Below are 22,360 nucleotides of genomic sequence, written 5' to 3' on the forward strand. Positions count from 1 at the left end.
CAGGCTTTCCTGCCATCCTTCACAGTGGGAAGGTTGTGCTCCTGCTTCTACCTCCTGGGCTTGACAGCTTTGACCCTGTTCCCAGCTCTCTGCTCTGAGCAGGGTTCTGGGAAGAAGGGTTGTTCCCAGTCTGGGGTGCCCCTGTTGTTTTCTCCCCAGGATCGAGCCTCTTGTGCTCCTGACTGGCTTGAGTAGAAAGCCCTGACAGTCAGGGAAGAAAGTGTATTTCCCCAAAAATGGCAGGTAGCCCCATGCCTGGGACAGCTTCAGCTCTGCCGAGTGGTGAGGACTCCCCTGGGACAGCCCAGAGCAGCTCTCGTGCAGGTTGGGATGTGATGGGGATGCACCAGGGCTCCCAGTGTGAGGCTTGTGGAGCTCCCAGGCACCGGTGGCCAGGCTGCAGTCACAGGTACAGTGACATCCAGAAAAAGGGTGAGGAGAAATGCTTCCTAAGTTTGACTCACAGCTGACAGCGCCTGATCCCTCCCTCCGTCCTCGGGCTGGAGAAGTCTCCTCCTCACCCTTACCCTCCTGCCTTCTCTTCCTCCCACGGAAACCAAGGGGAAAGCAGTTAAAAAAAAAAATCTTCAGCGACTCCTGCCTCCGGACTGTGGCCTCGCTCGGCTGCTGGGTTCTCCTTCCCTGCTTTTTTCCTTGGATCCAGCTCGATGGTAATCTGAACCAAGAAACATGAGGCTGAGAGACTTTCTGCTCACTTTGCTGCTCCCGGCTGGCTTCCTGTGGGGGGGATCATGTGCTCAGCGCCCAGAAATCATCATCTCGAGCGCAGAAGGTAAGCCTGGAATGCTTTCCAGGGTGGTTTTCCTTCCCGGGATCAGCAGAGAAGCCTGACTGCTGTTTCTCTCCCTGGCGGATGCCTCTGCTGCTGAGCACTCTGCAGATTTCTCGGGACATTTGGGCTTGCTGAGGAGAATGGTGTAGGATTAGAGGATCTGCAAGAAGTACCCATTTTTGTGGGTTTTGGCTCTTTTTTCTTGGCTCTGTCTGGCCAGGAGTTACCAGTAGCACCGGGATGCAGGAGAGTGGGATAACAGCTGATAGCAGTCCAGTCTGAACTATTTTGGGCTTGATGGTGGCTCTTAAGGGAAGTTTTTGTTATTGCTCTTTCTTAAAATCATATTTTTAACAGGATGTGTCAGAAGATTGTTGATTTCTTATTGCATTAATTGCTAAAATGCTTTCATTTTTTTAAGTGGCTCCTGCAGCTGCATGTTATTTGGTGTAACAAGTACTATAGGTCTTGCAAAGATATCCTTTGAATGGAAACAGGGAAGAAAGTATAGGAAAGTGTTAAATGCCGCAAAATTACTTTTTCTGAAAAAGTGATCTTGATGATCTTACTCTTAATGCCAAGGGGGTTAGGATGTGAAAGCATTCCCCTTGGCCCAGATCCTGGGAGCCTGCTAGGAGATAAACCGGGTGGGCAGGGCGGGAAGCTGGGATGGGGAGGCAACGCAGCAGGACTGCCGGCCAATTCCTGCCTCTCCGCTTCTTCCCAGACTGCCCTGTGGACCTGTTCTTCGTCCTGGACACCTCTGAGAGTGTTGCCCTGAGGGTGAAGCCGTTTGGTGACCTGGTTACCCAAGTGAAAGATTTCACCAACCGGTTCATTGATAAGCTGACCCAGAGGTACATCTCCTGGGAGTTTATCCAGGCTGCTTTAGGAATGGAGCCTGCTGCCGGGTGGGATGCTGAGATCCCCCTGCATGTCTGTCCACAGAAGGAAAGAAGGGATACTGGGGAGGGGGATGGGAGACTCTCTTCCCTCTCCCAGTCCTCGGCAGCTCTGTTTTGGCTCTGTCTGTGCTGACAGCAGCAGCTTGGCTTTAGCAGGGCAGCCTGCACCCAGCCTCGGGAAAGAAAGGAATTCCTGGAGTGGCAGACATGGCAGCCCAACCCCACCACCTCTGGGTGGCTGTGTGGTTATCATGCAGTGCCAAAGTGATGCATTCCCTGTGCTCAGGCCCAGAACCACCCGAGTGTGTGGCTGGCAGCAGGACAGCTCTGGGGTCAAAGCCAGCACTCACAGGCACCCTGCAGAGCAAACCCTCCCTTGCCACTGGTGTACCCCAGCTTTGGGTGCCCTCACCCACCCCATTGCCCAGCCCTTTACCTGCCTCCTCCTCACCCACCAGGAGCCTTGTACTTGGGAACAACCTGCCAGGCCTCCATCAGTGCAGCACCACCCTCCCCTGGGCAAGGCTCAGTCCAGAGGCAACTGCCTGCAGTGGACAAGGCTCAGGTGGTTTTGGGACAGGTCCTGCTGGGCAGAGAGATGTGCAACACCATCCCTTTGGGATTGGCCCCTGCTTCCTGAAAAAGAAATCATATCCCTTTGGTAACCATATCCTGAAAAGACCTTTTTTTAGGGGCAGTGGCCAAAGCACACTACTTCTGTTCCAGAGAGTCACAGGTGTTGGATGTGTCAGTGCACAGGACAGGACTTCAACACACACATGCTCATCCTTCCCCAAGTCAGAGCATCCTTCCGAGGGAGGCATCCCTCTCTGATTTTAACACATGTGGCAGTGAAGAACCACTGTGTGGGGTGTTTGAGTGGCTACCTGCCCACCTGGCTGTCTGGCTGAGCACCTCCTGCCCAGCTCCAGCCACTGGCAGCTCTTCCAGAAGCCTCTCTGCCAACCTGTTTGATCCCTGCAGATCCCTACCTGGTGCTTCGCTTTTCCCTTCCACCCACAGCACAAGCTGCCCCGGGGTCCTGTGCTGTGCTTTGCATGGAAAGCATGTCCCAGCTTTGGAGGCAAACAGGGAGCCGTGGCAAATCCCTGTTTTGCAGAGAATTTACATTTTCTGTGCTGCTGCGAGCGAAGCAAACCCAGTGTGTCCATGCAGGTACTACCGCTGCGACCGCAACCTGGTATGGAACGCGGGAGCTCTGCACTACAGCGACGAGGTGGTGCTCATCAAGAGCCTCACGCCGATGCCCAGCGGGCAGAGCGAGCTGAAGAATCGAGTGTCGGCCGTCAACTACATCGGGAAGGGCACCTACACCGACTGTGCCATCAAGCGCGGCATCGAGGAGCTGCTTATCGGGTCAGAGGGGCTGCGGTGGGCACAGCAGGGTGGTGTGGCTCTGAGGGAGCTCCTGGGTTAGGATATCCCTGGGTATTGGGCAGAGCTGTCCCCAGGCTGGGATAAAAGGTCAAGGCGTGGGCACAGAGGTGGCAGGTGGCTCCAGCTTTGCTGGGATGAGGCATGCCCTGATTGCTGGAGCACTGTGTGAAGCCAGTGTCCCCAGGTGTCCAAACCACTCCTCTCCATCTAAATCCTTTTGCCATTAAATCCTGTGTTTAAACCCTTCCAGTGGTTCCCATCACAAGGAGAATAAATACCTGATTGTGGTGACTGATGGACATCCCCTGGAAGGTTACAAGGAGCCCTGTGGAGGCCTGGATGATGCTGCCAATGAAGCCAAACTCTTGGGCATCAAAGTGTTCTCCGTTGCCATCTCCCCCAACCACCTGGTAGGGACCACACAGCAGGGATGCTCCCTTCAGGGGGTCCCCAGTGGGACCACAGGACCCTTGATGTGACAAAGGAGGGGCACTCAGAGCCTGCACAGATGCCCACAGGTCTCACTCTGCCCTTCCCACCCCCAAGGACCAGCGTCTGAACATCATTGCGACGGACCATGCCTACCGCCGCAACTTCACTGCCACCAGCCTGCAGCCCACCCGGGAGATCGACGTGGAGGAGACCATCAACACCATCATTGACATGATTGTGAGCACTGCCCAGCCCCTCCCCAGCCCTCCCCCTCCCCAGGCCCAGCTGTCCCTCTCAAACCCCTTCTCTCTCCGTTGTTGTCTTGCAGAAACTCAACACGGAGCAATCGGTGAGTGTCCCCTGTGACTGAGCCTGTCCCCTGTGGGTGACCCGTGGCTGAGGGGGTTTGATGGCACAGCCCTGCCCTGCAGGCAGCCTCTACCAGCCTGGGAAGCCCTCCTCAAGCAGGGTGCAGCCTGACCCTGCTGCTGCCCCCTCCTCTAATGCTGTTTCCTCTTTCCCTCTGTGCAGTGCTGCTCCTTCGAGTGCCAGGTGAGTCAAGTTTTGAAAGCCCTTTCCCCTTCCCTCTTATCCCTGTGGTCCCAGGCTGTGCCTCAGGGGCTGATCTAACCTATACCTCTCTCCTGCAGCCTCCCCGAGGGCCCCTTGGACCTCCTGGCGACCCAGGCCACGAGGTGAGGGACTGGTTGTGGCTGGGCTGTGTGGCTGGGGCAGTGGGATGGGCTCACTGGGGATGCTCAGAGGTCTGGAATCATTGTCATGGAACCATGAAGGTTGGAAAAGGCCTCCAAGATCACCTGTGGGGTGTGGATCCACACCATGCTCCTGTGTGGAGCACCATCTGCTCCCCATATCCATGGAGCATTTCTGCTCCTGTCCTCCCTGCTCTCCTTTCAACAGGTCATTGTTCTGTTCCTGGGAATGATGAACTAACTGTGTTTCTGTCCTGTATTGCAGGGAGAAAGAGGCAAGCCAGGTCTTCCTGGCCAGAAAGGAGAGGCTGGAGACCCAGTAAGTGAAGGACCAGCCCTGGTGACTCTGCACAGGGGCTATTTTTTGGCTGCTTCTGGCCACACCTCTCGGGCGCATCCTCAGCAGCATCACCCTGTTTCCATGGGTTTGTCATGGTGTGCAGTGGGGTGGCTCCTCCTCTTGCTACAAGGCTTCCTTGTTCCTCACCCAAAATAGCCATCCCTCCTGCAGGACACGGCTCTGACTCATGTGTGCCAGCCCAAGGGTGGACTCTGGGCTCCCTCCTGTGTCCTCTGACACAACAAGCACAGCAGTGTTACAGGGAAACCTTTGGTAAATAACCTAAGAGCATGAGGAAACTGTTTCCCTCCTCCTCCCTTTTTTATTTTGCTAGGCACACTTATTTTTGGGAGGCACATTTGTCCCACACACGTGAGCGTGCAGTTCCCCTCTTGTGCATTCCGAAATTGGGAACCCCATGCCATGTGCTTTTCCTTCCCAAGAGTTTCCAGCCCTTCCCTTCCATCCCAAATAATGTGTCCCCAAGCACCTGGTTTCCCTCTCCTCCATGATGAGCTGGAGATGGTGAAGGTGAAGGCAGGTCCTTTTAGCCCTCCACAACAATCCTGTGCTCCCAGACTATGAAAACAAGGAGCAGAGTTATGGGAGAGGCTCCTGTGTGAGAGAGTGGCAGCTGAGTGCCACATCAAGAGCTTGAGGGGATGCTGTCCCATGGTAGTGACCCATATCTGCCTCTGTAACACCATATCTCTGTCCTCTAGGGCAGGCCAGGGGACATGGGACCTGTTGGCTACCAAGGAATGAAGGTATGTGGGGCTGCAGGGTTACAGAGGTGATTCCTCGTTGGGCCACAGGCTTTGTTCTGCAAATGTTCTCATTCTCCCATTCCCCTCTCTCTTTTCCTCACTAGGGTGACAAAGGAAGCCGAGGAGAAAAGGTGAGGACAGCGAGACTGTTTGGGGGAGATCCCTGTGTCCCCCTGCGTGGTTATCCTGGGCTGTGCCTGCAGCTGCATGGTTTTGGGGTCTGGTATGTGCCCCTGCATCCATCCCTCCTGCTGGCACTGCCTGGGCCTGGAGCAGGGATCCAGTGGTATGCAGAGGCGTGGTGAATGCCTGCATCCTCAGACTGAGCTGCTGGGGGCGTGGATCTGCTCTTCATGAGGGTCTGACATCTCTCTCCTTCCCTTTGCAGGGCTCAAGAGGAGCCAAAGGAGCCAAGGTCAGCCTCTGCTTTTGCACCATTTATTTGACTGGGAGGCAGTGGAAATTTGGGGATTGCTTCATGGTCCTTATTCTCTGTTTCAGGGTGAGAAAGGCAGGCGTGGAATCGATGGCATTGATGGCATGAAGGTAAATTTCTGCTCCAGAGCACTTGGCTTGTCTTTTGCCACTCCAAAACCACTGTGGGCTCTGGGGATGAAGCCTGTGGGGCACTGGATCTCCCTCCCTGCAGAGCCATCCACCTGCCAGCCAGGGATGGAGCTGGAATGTCCCTTCCAGGGGGCCTGGGATGATGGATGGGGTCTTCCTGTGAGTGTCACTCATTGGATACCCCTACTTTGTCTGCCTGACAGGGTGAAGCTGGATACCCCGGGTTACCTGGCTGCAAAGGCTCACCTGGATCTGATGTAGGTACCCCATGGGTGTCCCTGGCATGCAAATGAACAGGTCTGCCATGATGCTGTGTGGAAATAGGGAATTGCTTGGAGATGTGCAGTACTTATCCCAGGCATGGCACCCTGGGCCAGTCTGCCTTGTCCTTGCCTGGAAGCTGTCCCCCAGTGCCCAGGGCTGCCTGGGATGAAGCTCTGGAAAACAGTATTCTGGCATTCCATTTCTCCAGTTTCCTTGCTTTTTCCATGCTCCCATGATGACACATTTGTGGTGGCACCAGTGTCACTGTGCCCAAAACCATCTTTTCTGTGGCTGCTAGCCACAGCAGCCCAAAACCATCTTTTCTGCCATTTTCCTCTGAGCTTCAGTAGAGTTTCAGCAATGTGGGTGCAGCATTGCTTGCATGGCTCCATGGTGCAAGAGTCCCTGAGTCTCTCCCTGATGTCCCTCCTATCCATCCCCGTGGGGAGCTGCCTGCTAGGCTGCTGGGATGCTCAGTGCATCCCCAGTTTCTTGCAGATGGTGTCACCAGCTTGGGTTTCAGTGATGCTGCCTTAAATGTCAACAGGGAGTTCAAGGCCCGCCTGGACCAAAGGGAGATCCTGGTGCTTTTGGACCCAAGGGAGCAAAGGTGAGTTGCTCTGCCTAGCCTCACACAGAAAGAGGGATGCTGGGACCCCTCTTCTGCAGGAGGGAGAGGTGGAAATTCCTTGCACTGGCTGGGGCAAGGCTATCACAGAATCAGAAGGGGTTGGATGGGAAGAGACCTTGAAGTCCCCCTCATTCCATGCCCCCACCAGGGGCAGGGACACCTTTCACTAGACCAGGTTGCTCCAAGCCCTGTCCAACCTGGCCTCCTCATTAGAGCATGGGCCCCATCAGCCACAGCGTGCCCTAGGTTCGTGGGTGCCCTCTTGCCTGGCACAAGCCTCCCTGAGATATCGGGGGAGTGCTGTGAAAAGGTGGCTTTCACTGGGAGTGGAGTAGGGAGGGATCTGCTGGGATGGGGAAGAGACCACAGCCCTGGCAGAGGCTTGGGGTGCACTGGGGCTCCTGACAGCCTCTGTGCTGTGGGAACTGAAATCCACTGCTGTGTGCTGGATGCAATCTTGACGGTGCCTTGTGTTCTTGTGAAGGGGGAGCCTGGGAATGATGGAAAACCTGGCCGACAGGGGATTCCCGGCAACCCTGGAGAGAAGGTGGGTGAAGAAGCACCCTTGTGTGAACATTCCCTGCTCTCTGTGAGAGGGAGAGGATCCGTGCTCCAGCCTGGGCTTTGAAGCAGAGCTTTTCCAAAGCCCTGCAAGCATGCAGGGCTTTGCTCCAGCACTGTCTGACTTCTTGTTTGCACCCCTGTGCCTTGCAGGGCGCTCCTGGAAACCGGGGTGAGCCTGGACCAGCGGGAGAGACTGGTGATGAGGTGAGTCCTCTACCTGTGAGACCCCCTGTGTGTGCTTGCTGGACATCCCCACCCCCTGACCACCCCTCTGCTTTCTCCACAGGGTGCTCTAGGTGAGGATGGTCCTCCTGGAGAAAGGGTAAGTGAGGGCACCTCTGCCAGACACCCCACCAGGGCATGGGCTGGGGCTGGCACCCTCTGGAAGATGAGTACGGAGGCTGGGAATGCTCAGCGGGCAGTGAGGGAAGGCTTTGCCCTGCTGGGAACAGGTCCTGACTGTGATGCCACCCTCTTTTGCAGGGCAGCAATGGAGAGAGAGGAGCTCCAGGCTCGCCAGGTGACCGCGGGCCAAGAGGAGAGCCGGTAACTGCACCTGCAGGGCAGCTTTCAGCAAAAAAATTTATATTTGCTTGCAAGTGGGGGGATGCCTGGAAGCCAGGGGCTGGGAATAGGTGTCCAGTAGCTAACTCCACCAGCCTGTGGGCCAGCAGGCAAGTTCAGTGCCTCTACCTGCCAGTTTGGGAGGGACCTGCTGTTGTCTCCCAGAAATTGCCCCTTTAAGCTGAAATCCAGAGAGCATGCCCAGCAAGCCAAGAGCAGGTGAACAGCTGTCAATTCCTTCCTCACAGCTGGAAAACTTGTTGATGGAGAGGAAAGAGTCAAGGTGTCCTCCTCTGGGTGCTCAGGGGCTGTGTGGGCTACCAGGAGGGCACAGGTACCACCAGCAGCAGGGCAGCATGCATGGGTGTGGATGGAAGGGAGAACGCTCTTCCCTCCCCTTTTGAGTGGGAGTCACTAGGAAAGTATTCTCCCTGCCTGCTGGGGTGAGTCATCGAGCGTGAGCGTGGGAGGGACAGGCAGGAGCCCTCCGCAGGCCAGGACAAACATGTGGCAAGCGACAGCCATGCCACACGTCACAGGGAGGGGCGTCGCATCACTCATCCCCTGTCCCTGCAGCGAGGACAGCCGAGACCCCGCACCAGCTTACAGGAGGGGCAGAGGTCTGCCTTGGGGAGAGGGCAGGGGGCTTCTGGCAGCCTTCCCCCTTCCTGTGTACTGCTCAGGAAGCGTCAGTGCCGCAGCACAGGGTGTGCGGGGGCAGATGTGCGGGAGATGAAGGCGTGCCAGTGTCCTGCAGTTAAATTGTTCAGCAGACGATGGGCTGCTTCCTTCCAACTCTGAGTCCAAGCACGAGGCTGTGTAACCTCGCCAGAAATGTCTCGGGGCCATTTGGAAGCTGTGTTTTATATTTGCTGTTTGGCTTGTGCATCTGGATGATTCTAGGTTGCAAACAACAGCTTTAGGTCACTGAGCTTTCAACTACTTCCCTCAAATTCCTCTCTGCTCTGCCTCCCTGACTTGCTTGCTGCTGGCCGTGGGAATGGATGGGGAAGGTGCTGCAGAGCCGGTCTGGGTTTGGCAGACACACTGCCCTGCTGGACTGGTGGAAGGCTGTTCAGTGAAAGGGATCTGAGCCATGTCCATGGGGTATTTCCTTCTACTGGAACAGTTAGGGGGCAAAACCACTGAGACTCAGGTTTTCTGGGCTCTCCTGGGCTGTTGGTTCTCTGCAAATAGCCCTGACCTGGCTCAGGGCTCTGAGTGTTGGCAAAGGAGAGGGGAGAGCATTGGCAGTAAGAGGTGAAGATGTTTCTTTCTCCATCTGTGTCTTGTTCCCGTGGAAATCCCCTTCGTTCCATAGGGATGGCAGGCTGGAGGAAGGATGCTGCTCTCCTAGAGGCTGTGCTCCTCTCCATGCACACTGCCCAGGGCAGGAGCTGCTCTGGAAGAGCAACCATGAGTGCGGAGTGTAGCTGGTTTGGGTCCAGGGCCAGGTCTGAGTATTTGCAGAAGGTGCATCTCTCCAGACATTTGCTTTTCTGGCACAAAATGGGCTGAAACAAGTCCCTTAGAGGCAAGCTGCACAAGGCCTTCCTATTAGGGCTATCTTCTTGGATTCCAGGTGGCCACTCTTGCCTGTCTTTCTCACTCCATCTCTGACAGTTCCATACTCAACTCCTGAATCTGCCTCAAACCCCTCCCTGTTCGGATGGCTGCATTTCCATCCAGCTGTGGGTGCTGCACCCCTGCTCCCCATTGCACACAGGTCCTTTTGCACCCTACAGCTGCTCCTCTCTGTGTTTCTCATGCCCTCTGTGTGTGTTTTCAGGGAGAGGCTGGACCACCTGGTGACCAAGGGCGGGAAGGACCTCTCGGACCACCTGGCGACCAGGTAAGAGCTTGGTTTAACCTTCTGGATCCCAGGTGGAAGTGGTTGGGATGGCAGGGAGAGCAGAGTAGGGGGTTTAACTGATGCCACAGCATCTTGGGGCAACTTCTCAGCATCTTCCAGGCAGGGAAGCAAAGCTGGTGAAGAAGGGCAGGAATTTCCATGAGAAATTACAGGAGATGAACAGAGCCCAAAAAATGGAGACTTGGTTGCTGGGCTGTGGATAGAACAACCTGCACACCGTTTTCCAATCCCATGGAAACAGATGTCAACACATCTGACAGAACTGGAAACTGGCAAGTGCAAGCTGCAGCCATGCACAGAATGTTCAGGCCTGGGGCCAGAAGCTGCTCACCTCAGTCAGGGGTGTCAATGAGACATCTTGTGTTGGTGAGGATATCCTGACGTGGCCCCAGCAGTGTCCCTGACACCCTTGGCATCCTGCAGAGACAGCCTCTAGATAGATCCTGCTGCCAGCCAGCCTTTCCTGTTGGGGCGGAAGAGGAGAAAGGAGTCTCCCTGCTGTCACTGAGCCTGTGGAACACCAGTTTTCCCTCCCCACAACTGAACTTGAGTCTAAACCCTGTCAGAGAGGGAAGCATTACAAAAGCAGCTCCAGTGCCTCCCCAGGCCAGAGGCTGCCCCAGCACTGCCACCACTCCAGGGAGATTTGAAAATCAGTTGCGAAGTGAGGATGATTTTTCCATGAGCTGAGGAAGAATGCTTTTTTTTGGCCAAATTAAAAATAAATGTGTAATTAGGTTTGGGTAAGAGTGGGACCTTGGCAAACACAAGTATTTTTCAAGCCATGTTATCTGCAAGCTCTGGACCTTGGAGTGTGTTTCTCTTGGCAAGGGAAAAGGACTCCTGCTAACCTGTGAATCCCTTTCATTCCATTTCTACCCAAGAGAAGCTAAAGGCCAGTGTGCTCTTTCCCTGATCCTCATGGACAGGTTTGGTGGCCCTTCTCTCTTCCTGGCCATGGTGCCCATCCCTTCTGTCAGGTCCTGGTCACACCCAGAAAAGTAGTGGACAAGATTTCCCAATCCAAATCCTGCCTCATTCCATCATAAACTCCTCCTGGGCCATGAGGGATTTGCACTGTGCTGCTGCAGCAAAGATGAGAATGGCCAGCATGCGCCAAGGGTGCCGTGGCTCCAGCCTTGGCTGCTGTGAAGGATCACAAGTTCCTGTCCCTCTTTCCAAGACTTCTCTCTTCTGGGCTTTTGTGCAGAAACAAGGTCACATGCCTCAGAGCATGCTCTGCACTGTGCGATTTTAAGACTTCTGCACCCACAAGGATGCCTTTCCTTGGAAGAAGGGTGCAGACAGCATGTATTGATGTTTAGCACCAGCTCTCTGCCTTCCTCTGCCCTCTGCATTGCCTGGGGGCTGGCTGCACACCCAGCTCCACACGAAATGCCACCTGAACATTTGGACCCGTGGGCCAGAGCATCATTACCCAATCACTGCCCACCATCATATCCCACCTTCTGGAAAGCAAACCCTGCCAAGGGCTGTGGGCACTGAGCAGAAGGTGGAGGAGCTCCCTTGGGTGTCTGTGGAGCTCTCAGAGCAAAGAACCTTCCTTCTGCCTTCTCTCCTGTCTCGTGGTGTCTCTGGCCAGCCCTGCAGCTGACGGGCTGTTGGCAGAGTGACAGCTTTGGTCTGTTCCAGCACATGCTGCCAGGGCTCTGCAGCCTCCTGAGGACAGAAGCTCCCCAGAGCCAGCCTGGCTGTGACCCAGATGTGTCCAAGCCTTGAGGCACAGGGAGGGTTGTGTCACCTTCAGGGTGATGTGCTTGCACCAAGGACTGTCCTCCAGGGGCACCTCTGTCACAGCCCATGAGATGACACTGTGCCACCCAGCTGTGCTCTGATGCTGCAAAGCATCAGCCTGTCCTCCCTAGTCCCCTTCCTGCTGGGGAAGAGCTCTGAAGGAGAGGGATGGCTTTGGGGGCCTCAGCTGCCACTGAAAGCACAGAATGTTCAGCCTATACCTGCAGTGTCACACCTTGGCCCAGAAAGCTTTTTAGCTTGGTTCGTGCTTGGCAGGGATCTGCCTTCCACGGGGTTTTGCAGAGAAAATGGCATAAGGAAACATGGGCTGCAGGAGGAAAAGGAGGATCCAGGCACAGTTCCTGAAGCACCTCTCTACCTGCATCAGCCCTCATCAATAGGTCCTGTCTTGGGCTGGCTGAGGTGGAGCTGATGGGCACCTGCACCCATCAAATCATGAACTGAAGGGACCAGCCCCTTGGGGCAGGAGTGGCAGCAGGAGAAACCCCCTCCTGAGAGATATCTGTGTTTCCCTAGGGTGAGCCTGGACCTCCAGGACCCAAAGGATACAGAGGAGATGATGGCCCCCGTGGGAATGAGGTCAGTGCTGCTTCATCACCACTTCTTCTGCGGGGAGCGCGTGCAGGAGGTGCTGCCCACTAGGGCTTTCCCCAAATCCCTTGGACATTGGAAACCTATTGAATCAATTGGTATGAGCTCCAGTGCTGGTTTCCTGGCACACACAGCAAGACACTTTCTGTGGGTCTTTAAGGCCACAGCTGCCTTTCCCCCTACATCCCTCAGGTAATTTGTTGAAGAGGTTATAGCCACACCACAAACCACACAGCTTCCCATCACAGGAGCTGGGGGAGATGCTCTCTGGGGGCAGCCACCTCAATCTGCCACCAGATTTGATCTGCAGGGCAGGGAGCAAATGGAACCCCAAGCACAGCTGTTGGCTTGCATAGAAATCCTAGAACAGTTTGGGTTGGGGTGGACCTTAAAGCTCATCCCATTCCACCCCCTGCCATGGCAGGTATACCTTCCACCAGACCAGGGTGTTCCAAGCCCTGTCCAACCTAGCCTGGAATACTTCCAGGGATGGAACAGCCACGACTTCTCTGGGCAACCTGTGCCAGGGCCTCCTCACCCTCTGAGCAAAGAACTTCTTTCTGACACTTAATCTAAATCCTCACATTGCTCTTGTGTAAGCAGAACACTTCCACAGTGGGCTGGTGTTAGCTGGTTGCCTCAGAATTCATTGTCTTCTCAGCTCAGATGGTGTTATGCAATGCTTGACAGCCTTTTCTGCCCCTTTCAGGGCCCAAAGGGATTACCTGGAGCACCTGGGCTGCCTGGAGACCCCGGGCTCATGGGAGAAAGGGTGAGTGGTACTGATGTGGAGATTCACTGTCTGAGGAGAGCAGGATCCCCCTGCTGTGCTATCTGAGGGGTCTGCTTTTCTTTGTCTCATCTGTGTCTCTATTCCTTTCCAGGGGGAGGATGGTCCTCCTGGCAATGGCACAGTTGGATTCACAGGAGCCCCAGTAAGTTTTTTTGTGCTGCCTTGAAGTTGTCGTACCATTATTTCTACTTGTCCAAGTTAACATGCTTCCTTTTCTTTGTCCTCAGGGGCAGCCAGGAGACAGAGGCAACCCTGGCATTAATGTAAGTGTGCTGCTTCCTCAGCCACACAGAATTTGCCCATGATGGTTTGGCATTTGGAGCCTCTCCATCAGCTGCATGGTGGAATGGTCTCCCTGAAGCAAACCTGCTCCTCCAAAGCCCTCTTTTCCCTCTGCCCACCTCTCCCTGCTTCACATGGAAGTTTCCTGCCATTGTTGTAACACCTAGGCAGCAACCTGGGCTGGGTGCTCTCTGAAGCAGTCCCAGAGGCAGAGTTTGGGGCTGGGAGTGTCACCCAGGGGGAACTGGATGATGCCATGTTGGGATGTGATTTACTGCTGGGTTAAAGGTTGGACTCAATGATCTTAAAGGTCTTTTCCAGCCTAAGTGATTCCATGATTCTGCAGCAGTGAAAACCACCTAAGAAGCTATCTATCAAGAGCACTGAAATCTGGTGCTGGGGAGCCCACCTGCTGCTCTCCACCCCTGTCCCAGTCCAGCTTTCACAAGGTCACCACATGCCAGCACCCACTTCACCACTCTGACAACAGCCACTCATGCAGGTGTCTCATCCATACTGTTTTTCAGGGAACAAAAGGCTATGTCGGACCTAAAGGAGATGAAGGAGAAGCTGGAGACCCTGGTAATGATGTGAGTAACCTGTGCAATGCTGAATCCTTTTTCCCTGTGAGCACAGTGCAGCAGTTTTGGGCAGTGATGGGCCAGAGCCCATCAGATTTTGTGAATCCTCAAGCACCTTTTGCCTTTGAGCAATGACTGATGGATGGCAAGGAGAGTTCTCTCCAGGTGTTCATTTTGTGTCCTACAGCTGTCAAATCTCCACATTTGTTAGACTGAGGTGAGCATCACCTCTGCAAGACTTTGTATACTTCCAGGTAGCACTGATGGATCTGTGCTGTGTCGCTGTGCCATGGAGGGAGATTTCTCCAGTGTCCCTTCCAAGCCCTGGGTACACCAACCTGAGATAACAGTTTTGTGGTGAAGCAGAGCTCATCAGATATCTGGAGAGAAAGGTGCTGCCTCCTGACACACACAGATTTGTGAGTTTTGGTTTTGTTTTCATTTCAGAACCTGACCCCTGGCCCCAGTGGCATCAAAGGAGCAAAGGGCCACAGGGGACGTGAAGGTCCTCCGGTAAGTAAGGACCCTGGCAGGGTTGGCCCCAATGCCTGCCATCCATCCATCCCCTGGGTGCTCTGGGAGCACCACCAAGCCATGGCACACATTTTATGTGCTTGCTGCCATCTCAGCTCAGTGTGCATGGCACACATGGAAGTGGATCTCCTCCTTCCACCTCCATGCAGCACCAGGGCACCATGCAAACAAGCAGATGTCCCTGCTCCAAGCCCAGTACAGGGGCTAGCAACTGGGAAGCCAAGAGGCTTTTCCCAACCATGCATTTCTTAGCAAGATATCATTAGAGTGTGCCACAGATAGGACTGACTGCTCCTGTAACTCCTCTCTCTGTGCTTCTGTTTGACAGGGACCACCAGGACCCGTGGGGCCTCCAGGACCAGATGTGAGTGGGACAGGATCGGGGTGCTGCTTGCTGGCCTGGTCTGTGCATTGCTTTTGCTGTTAACCAAACATTTCTTTCCCTCTATTTTCAGGAGTGTGAAATCTTGGACATCATCATGAAGATGTGCTGTGAGTATTCCTGTACTGCTCCTCCCACCCTGCTTGGTGCCTTGCTAAGCAGGAGGCAACTGATCTTGCCCTGTCCCCAGACAGGGGAATGCCATCCATGGGCATCACTCCCCTTTCATGGGATCCAGGGACCTCCTGCTCCATCTCTACAGTAGCTCATACAGCTGTGTCTCACTTGTACATGGTGTGCAGACTGGTTTGTCTGTGGCTCTGTACAGGGAAAATATGAGCAAAGTTGTGTAAAATCCTTGAGTGGCCCATTTTGCAATGTTCTTCTTTTCCTAAATATCATGGTCTAATATTCCTCCCCCGGGGAAGGGAGGCCTGTTTGGGGGTGTCCTGCCATGGGGAGAAGCAACACATATGTGCTGCAAAGGATTTCTGGCCCATGGCCAGTAATAAAGTGCTGAAAGGACACAGGGTACTTGGGGAACTGACTTTGAGCTCTATACTCTGGTGATTCACTTAGGTTTTATTTTTATTTAAATAAGAATGCATCAGCATGTGCAGAAACAGAGCTCTGCTGTGTGTGGTGCTCCAGGTCAGGGCATCACAACCTGAAACAGGAGAGAATCTGGGTGTTCCAAGTGAGAGGGAAACCTCCATAAGCTTGGATTGTCCAGGCCAGGTGTCTGTGGGTTTGCAGAAACACAAACCTGTAATCTGAATTAGAGTGTGAAAAACCCTTTTGTCAAGCATTTTAACATTCTCTCTTTCTCTCCCTTTTCCTCTAGCTTGCTGCGGTGAGTGTTACTTGGCAAAGTTGCTCTGCAAACATTTGCCAGTCCTCCTTCCTTGCACCCCTCCCTTTCCCTGCTCCTTGCCTTCTGCTGTGGAGATGTAGAGAGTGTCTGTGAGGGAGAACCAGGCATGAGCTAGGCAGGGGAGGGTAGAAAACAATCCCTGAGGGTGCTGCACGGCTGATGTGGCTGAGTCCTGCAACTGGAAAACTGTTGTCAAGGTGCCCTGTGCCAGCAGGGTGGATTTTCTCCACCCTTTTTGCAGTTGGGATATTGGCTCTGGGCGCACTGGATTCAACCATGTCCTCTTCCTTCCAAATCCTGTGCTGGGCTTTTTTCCCTGATGGTGCCCTGATAGGTTGGAGTTTTGCAGTCCAAAAGCTCGAAGGGAGAGCCAAGGGCACATGATGTTCCTCAGCTGTGAGAAAGAGGAGAGCAAGCTGAGTCAGCCTCCTCCAGCCCACCAGTGTCACCTCTGTCCTGCTGGGCTGCGTGAGTGGAAGAAGGGAGAAGGCTTAGGAGGAAATAGGTTATGGAATAATTACTGGGTGGTTTAAGGGTACTCATAGCCTGGAAATCCCACATGTCTTGCTAGGGAGCAAATGCACATGGAAAAACTTGTAAGCTGGCTCTCAAGTCTCCTATGCAGCTATTTTTCTGAATTATTTGTGGGTGGATAGAGCACAGGGTTGCAGCAGGCATCAGCTCCTTCCTTTAGAAATGCCTCCCTGCAAAACTTGTCCCTCTGCTCTTGTGCCTTGCTCCAGAGTGTACCTGTGGTCCTGTGGACCTCCTGTTTGTGTTGGACAGCTCGGAGAGCATCGGCCTGCAGAACTTCCAGATTGCCAAGGACTTCATCATCAAAGTCATTGACCGCCTGAGCAAGGACGAGCGGGTCAAGGTGAGATTTCCACTGAGTGCTGTGATATCCTTGTATACACTCACTTTATTTTCACTGCAAGCAGGAAAATGGGGAGGTGTCTCCACTCCAAAAAGCCTCCACCAGGCTTGGCTTCAAGCCGGCAGTGGGTCTTCCCAAATTCATAAAGTGATGGAGATTAGACAGCAGTTTGTTGTCCCAAAGTAGACATTTTACTCTTTCTGGGCAAAGAGATTCTGCCTGCTGTGGCTGGGAACTCTTCCTCCATGTCCTAGGGCAGATGGCTCATCAGGCATTCAATCATCCTGATCCATCAGTCTCTTCCTTGTTTTGCTGAGCATTTCAGGTGTCTGGTGTGTGTTGGAAGTCTCTGATGTCCAGCCCCCATGCTTGGGTTAAGGTTACCAGTTAAACACTCTACTAAAAATGACCCTTGCAGCCCAAAAGCAGCAATACTGTCCCTGTAGTGAGTCTTTCAGTCTGAAGAGCAACAACAATTCTTGCTGTCCTTCCCACTCCTCTCTGGTAACTTGCTGTGTGTTTCCTTTACCTCTGTGATTTTGAAGGGCTGTTGGGAATCCACACTTTCCTGAAGGTGTAGCCAGCCACATCTAAAGCACATAATCCATAAAGACACCACGAGCTGCTGTTGAATACTTGTGTGGTGGGCATACATGGGGCTTTTGGGAGGGCAAAGAGCCAGTAACAAGCAGAAAATCTAGAGCTGGGCAGCAAATCTACCATGCTGGAAGAAAACCAGGAGCCTTGAAAACAGATCTTCTCACAGAACCATAGAATCCCGTGAGTTGGAAAGGACCCAAGGATCATCAAGTCCAACTCCTGACTCTGCACGCTGGACAATCCCAAGAATTCTGGCATGTGCCTGAGAGTCCAATGGCTGCTGTTGAGATCACTGAGTCAGGAGATCTAGATTTGTGTCTCCTTTGACTCACTGACTCGCCAGATTGGCCCCAATGTGCATTCACTCCTGAAGGGGCTCTGTCTGTCTAGAATAAGGCAGAAGAGAAACATCAGAGCCTACCACAAAGGCATTCAGGAGAAACCATCAGCAGGATTCCAAGCTTCTAGGTTCCCCTGAGGTATCTGCCCCTAACTGGCTTCTGTTTTGTCCCACAGTTTGAAGCTGGGGAGTCCCGTGTGGGAGTTGTGCAGTACAGCCATGACAACACACAGGAGCTGGTGGCCATGGGGGATGCCAACATCGACAACATCGGCGCACTCAAGCAGTGAGTCTGTGGGGTAACACCCAGGGACACCTACTCGCCTCCCATCCTCCACGCCCAGGCCAGCAGCTCCTGCGGTTGCAATGATCTAAATGTCCTTTAGTGGAAGGTAGTAGTTGGTAGCATCAAAAGTGGTGCTGAGGCTAAGGAGCTTGCCAGCTTTCCACCCAAATCCCCACCCAAGGGTGTCTGCCTGGTCACAGGCACAGTCACAGGTCACCCGTGGGCAGGGCTGGTGGCACAGGCTCACTGGTGTCTGTCCTTGCAGGGCAGTCAAGAACCTGCAGTGGATCGCTGGGGGCACCTACACAGGGGAGGCCCTGCAGTTCACCAAGGACAACCTGCTGCGGAGGTTCACATCTGACAAGCGCGTGGCCATCGTCATCACGGACGGGCGCTCTGACACCCTGCGCGACCCCACCCCGCTCAACTCCCTGTGCGATGTCACCCCGGTGAGGGCATGGGGGACCTGCCAGGTGGCAGCTGTGTGTCACAGTACAGGCTCTCTGGATGTCTCCATGTCCTGGCTACACAAGGCTAGGGCAGGGGACACAGGTGTCACTAGAAGCACTCTCACAAAGTGAGACAGGCATTCACAGTTAGGAATGCATTGGATGGCAAATGCAGCCAGTGATGGACTCGAACTTCCCCACAGGTGGTTTCCCTTGGGATTGGTGACATTTTCCGGAACCCTCCAAATCCAGATCACCTGAATGACATCGCTTGTTTAGGCAGACCGACCAGGCCTGGACTGTCCATTCAAAGGGATAACTATGCCGAGCTCCTGGATGACACCTTCTTGCAGAACATCACCTCGTATGTCTGCCAAGGTGGGTGAAAGGTGGTGGCTGGAGGCAATGGGGAAAGTGGTGAGGGATGCAGGATGCCCTGCCTTGTGTCCCCACAGTCATGCTCTTAAGCAGGTGCTGGGGAAAGAGAACAGAGATCAAATTTAATTAAATAAGGGACAAGGGCATCTCGTGTCTCAGGATATTTTGCAGTCCGGTCCATGTCCTCAGTTGCTGTAGGACATGTCTGTCCACAGCATTTTTCATGCACACTTACAGCCTTTGCACAAGTGGCAAAGGTGAGTGTTCCCCTTCTGCAGGTGAGCATCTGTCCCTTCTGTGGCTCTGTGGGACAAGTGGTTTTCCTGGGTGAGCTAGTGACATGAATCTCTCTTACTTTCTTAACAGAAAAGAAATGTCCTGACTACACCTGCCCAAGTGAGTATTGACTCCTCATGCCACACTGAGGGGCTGTGGATGCTGGGATGGGGGATGTAGGTGTTTGTGTTTGTGGGGACACATGGCTTGGGGCACCTCTTGCAATGGGGAGCCTCCTGGGCTGGAGAGGTGAACAAAGTCTGTCAGACACTCGCAGGGTCTCTCACACACACACCAGCCTGGGGAAAAGCCTAGATGGTTGTTTCTCTGGCATCTCAAACCTAGAAAGAAGGTTGTGAGATATCGTGGCCCTCCGAGGTTTTAGCAACTGAGCTCATTACCTGCTTCCACTATCTAGTGGGGAAAGCATGAGCAAAATCCATTCTGTGGCAGGAATATGGGAGAAAGGTGCTTGAAAAGTGAGTACAGGGAGGGTTTTAATGGGGTACACCTCCAAGTCAGACACATGTTCAGTCTTCAGAATTTCCATGGGAAGGAGTGAAGCAAGGAGGAGGAAGTGGTTCCCCAGACATGCAAGGAGAGCCACTGTATTTAAACAAGAGTCACTAGGTTATCTAAGCCAAATAAACACCTGGGAATGCAGCCTATCCTAAACCAAATAAAAGAAGGAATGAACAGGCAAAAGGACAAGTGTAGGACAGCACTGGGGCAGGGGAAAGAATGCTAGCAAGAGTGGAGATTTCCCACGTCTGACAAGGCAGGAAGCCTGTGAGACAGCCAGAGACTTCATCAGCTTTCCGTGGAGAAGGCAGGAGGAGAGCCAGAGTGTAATGAGCCCTGGACCTTTCCCCTTGCAGTCACCTTCACTGGGCCAGCAGACATCACTCTGCTCGTGGACAGCTCTACCAGCGTGGGGAGCAAGAACTTTGAGACCACCAAGAAGTTCGTGAAGCGGCTGGCGGGGCGGTTCCTGGAGGCCGGCAAGCCCGCCGATGACTCCGTGCGCATCTCAGTGGTGCAGTACAGTGGCCGGAACCAGCAGAAAGTGGAAGCTCAATTCCAGTACAACTACACGGTCATTGCCAAGGCCATTGACAACATGGAGTTCATGAACGACGCCACGGACGTGAACTCTGCTCTGCAGTTCATCACGGAGCTGTACCGGCGCTCTGCCCGCGCCCCGGCCAAGAAGAGGGTGCTGGTGTTTTCTGATGGACACTCCCAAGGGATCACTGCCAGGGCCATCGAGAGGGCTGTGCAGGATGCACAGAAGGCTGACATCGAGATCTATGTGCTGGCAGTGGGCAGCCAAGCCAACGAGCCCAACATCCGTGTCCTGGTGACAGGGAAGAGTGCGGATTACGACGTGGCCTACGGGGAGCGGCACCTTTTCCGTGTGCCTGACTACACCTCTCTGCTGCGTGGTGTCTTCTACCAAACTGTCTCCAGGAAGATAGCTGTTGACTGAGCATCTGGGTGGCTTTCTGCCAAGGCCATAGCTGCTTCTGTCTCGCCTAAAAAGGAAAACCAACAAAGAAAAAAAAAATTTTAAGGTATTCTTGACCAACCTGAGGAATTTACATCTATGCAGATAACCATAGTGCCACAGCCTGGCTGTACATAGTCCCCTCCCTTCTCCCACTGCTTCATCATCTGTGTCTCTACTCTGTTAGCCTCAAATTCCCTCGCTGCCCATGACTGCCCTCCCTCCCCACAGCAGGAAAACACAAGCACACCTAGCAATAAGCCGTCAGAATACAAATACCAACCTCATCCTGCTGTGTTTTTGCCAGGAAAGAATCAGGATGAGGACTTTTGTACCACTAAGAACTAGCTTGGTCTCTCAAGGCTGATCATGCTCTTTTCAGCTACCTTTCTATTTTTTGGTTTTGTTCATTTCCTTCTCTCTTTCATACATCAGTCGAGCAATTGCCCAGCTCACGATGATCCTAACCTAATGCTGTGCTTCGAGTGAAATACTCACACTTCAGCAAGCTTTGAGAGGGGATCGTTGTCACAGCTGGCAAGTTTGGTTCATATCTCCTGTGCCTGGGGAGGAGGGAGGGCTGGACTGCACTACCCAAGCTGTGTGCAAGCATCTCTGGCCCCCAAGGCCAGGGAATGGGACACTCACTTCCCAGGGATGGGGTAGAGGTGGGTGGTGGAGCATTCCTTGGCACAGACACTCCCATTCAGGACAGTGAGGCTGGGTATCAACCAAAGGAAAGATGGGCAGCAGCCTTAGGGGAGGGGGGAACCCTAAAAGAAGCTACATAACTGCACTCCTTCACTTACTGATCTCATGGTCCTACAGTGAAACCAGGAACCTCATGAATAACCTGATGACTTGTTTTATGGTTCAAGCTCCATTCTGGAAAATCTCTCTGAGCCCAGTTAGTGGGATGTTTTTTAAAATTTTTTATTATTATTATTATTTTAAAAGAGCAGAGCTGACTAATTCCCAGCAAGCTCTCTTGGAGTACTGTTTCTATAGGACCACCTAGGAGTTAGGCACCTGGGCCCTAGGGAAACCCACTAACTGCACTATATATTGAATTAAGGCCTCATCCTCAGCCCAGCAAAGTCAAAAGAAATGCTGCCATCATCTCCCAGGGTCTTTGACTCACACTCTACAGATCTATTGACAAAGGTGCTATCACTTATGTGGGTGATGTGGGCCCTTGGTGTTTACACAGTTGTTTCCAGGACCACACTGAAAATGTGGTTTGGCTGGGTGAGATTTTGTTTCAGCGCTTCCATTGGTGCTCTTGCTATGAATTCATGCACTTCGGAGAAATCAACAGCAACTGCCAGGTATTGGCACCCAAACTCTTTACTTTGTATCCAAAACCCAATTGTACCAGTTAGTTTTATTTTATGCCTGTGTTTTACTAAAATTGTCCACTTTGGAAATTTGTCAAATAAATTGTTTTCCACAATCTCTTTGGGAGTTTGTCCAACTTGACTTTCTCTTTCCCAGATCTTTATAAATCAGAGGTTTTACATCCTAAAAGAGCTCTAAAAGGTCCTTGGGGAAACTCCCAGGCCCACACCTTTATGTCCTGGGGGTTGTCACAGCATTTTGCTGTGGATTCATGCAAAGTCACTTGTTCCCCAGACAGCTGGGACATTCAACAGGACATTGTCTCATGTCCTCCTCTTAGTCATGCTGCCTCCATCTCTGTGGAGATGCTTGTTGGGCTCCCTGCAGCACTGGGGACACCTCACTCACAGCTGGAAAGTCTGAGCAGCAGCTCTGGGGCGACTCTGCGGCTGGCTGCTGTTTATGTCAGATCTCCTGCTCTTCTCTCCATGGGAAGTCAGGAAAAAATGCCTTCACATTTGCCTTAAGAAAGGCGGTTATTGTTACAGCTCAAGAAGTACCTATTAATGGTTTGCCACAGTCCTTGGCATGAGTCAGCAGTGGAGGAATATGATAGGGACAAGCCCTTGGGCTACACATTTGTGGCTGGGGATGCCCAGCCCGCGGGATGAGCTGCTGCCAGCAG

At 53.3% G+C, this 22,360-nt stretch overlaps 1 protein-coding gene across 1 annotated transcript; it reads left to right on the forward strand.

Annotated features, from left to right (window-relative positions):
- The first annotated feature begins 503 nt into the window (after nucleotides 1–503).
- COL6A1 (collagen type VI alpha 1 chain) lies at nucleotides 504–21,794 on the forward strand. The gene is made up of 35 exons (XM_085065912.1): nucleotides 504–793; nucleotides 1,521–1,650; nucleotides 2,875–3,075; nucleotides 3,347–3,506; nucleotides 3,643–3,765; nucleotides 3,857–3,877; nucleotides 4,060–4,080; nucleotides 4,179–4,223; nucleotides 4,507–4,560; nucleotides 5,304–5,348; nucleotides 5,453–5,479; nucleotides 5,737–5,763; nucleotides 5,850–5,894; nucleotides 6,119–6,172; nucleotides 6,727–6,789; nucleotides 7,295–7,357; nucleotides 7,525–7,578; nucleotides 7,661–7,696; nucleotides 7,858–7,920; nucleotides 9,728–9,790; nucleotides 12,104–12,166; nucleotides 12,888–12,950; nucleotides 13,063–13,113; nucleotides 13,199–13,234; nucleotides 13,781–13,843; nucleotides 14,282–14,347; nucleotides 14,697–14,732; nucleotides 14,824–14,860; nucleotides 15,595–15,603; nucleotides 16,368–16,501; nucleotides 17,618–17,727; nucleotides 17,993–18,176; nucleotides 18,380–18,554; nucleotides 18,921–18,950; nucleotides 19,709–21,794. The coding sequence occupies exons 1-35, from the start codon at nucleotides 691–693 to the stop codon at nucleotides 20,317–20,319; spliced, it is 3,066 nt and encodes a 1,021-aa protein (XP_084922038.1). The 5' UTR covers nucleotides 504–690; the 3' UTR covers nucleotides 20,320–21,794.
- The last annotated feature ends 566 nt before the right edge of the window (nucleotides 21,795–22,360 follow it).

The sequence above is a fragment of the Lichenostomus cassidix genome, chromosome 7, assembly GCF_008360975.1.
Source record: "Lichenostomus cassidix isolate B80296 chromosome 7, HeHo_3.0, whole genome shotgun sequence".
Lineage (NCBI taxonomy): Eukaryota > Metazoa > Chordata > Aves > Passeriformes > Meliphagidae > Lichenostomus > Lichenostomus cassidix.

Coding starts and splice junctions, on each gene's coding strand:
- COL6A1 (XM_085065912.1), top strand. CDS start 691: ATGAGGCTGAGAGACTTTCTGCTCACTTTGCTGCTCCCGGCTGGCTTC. Junction 5,349..5,452: donor TTGGCTACCAAGGAATGAAG/GTATGTGGGGCT, acceptor TTTCCTCACTAG/GGTGACAAAGGAAGCCGAGG. Junction 7,358..7,524: donor CCGGCAACCCTGGAGAGAAG/GTGGGTGAAGAA, acceptor TGTGCCTTGCAG/GGCGCTCCTGGAAACCGGGG.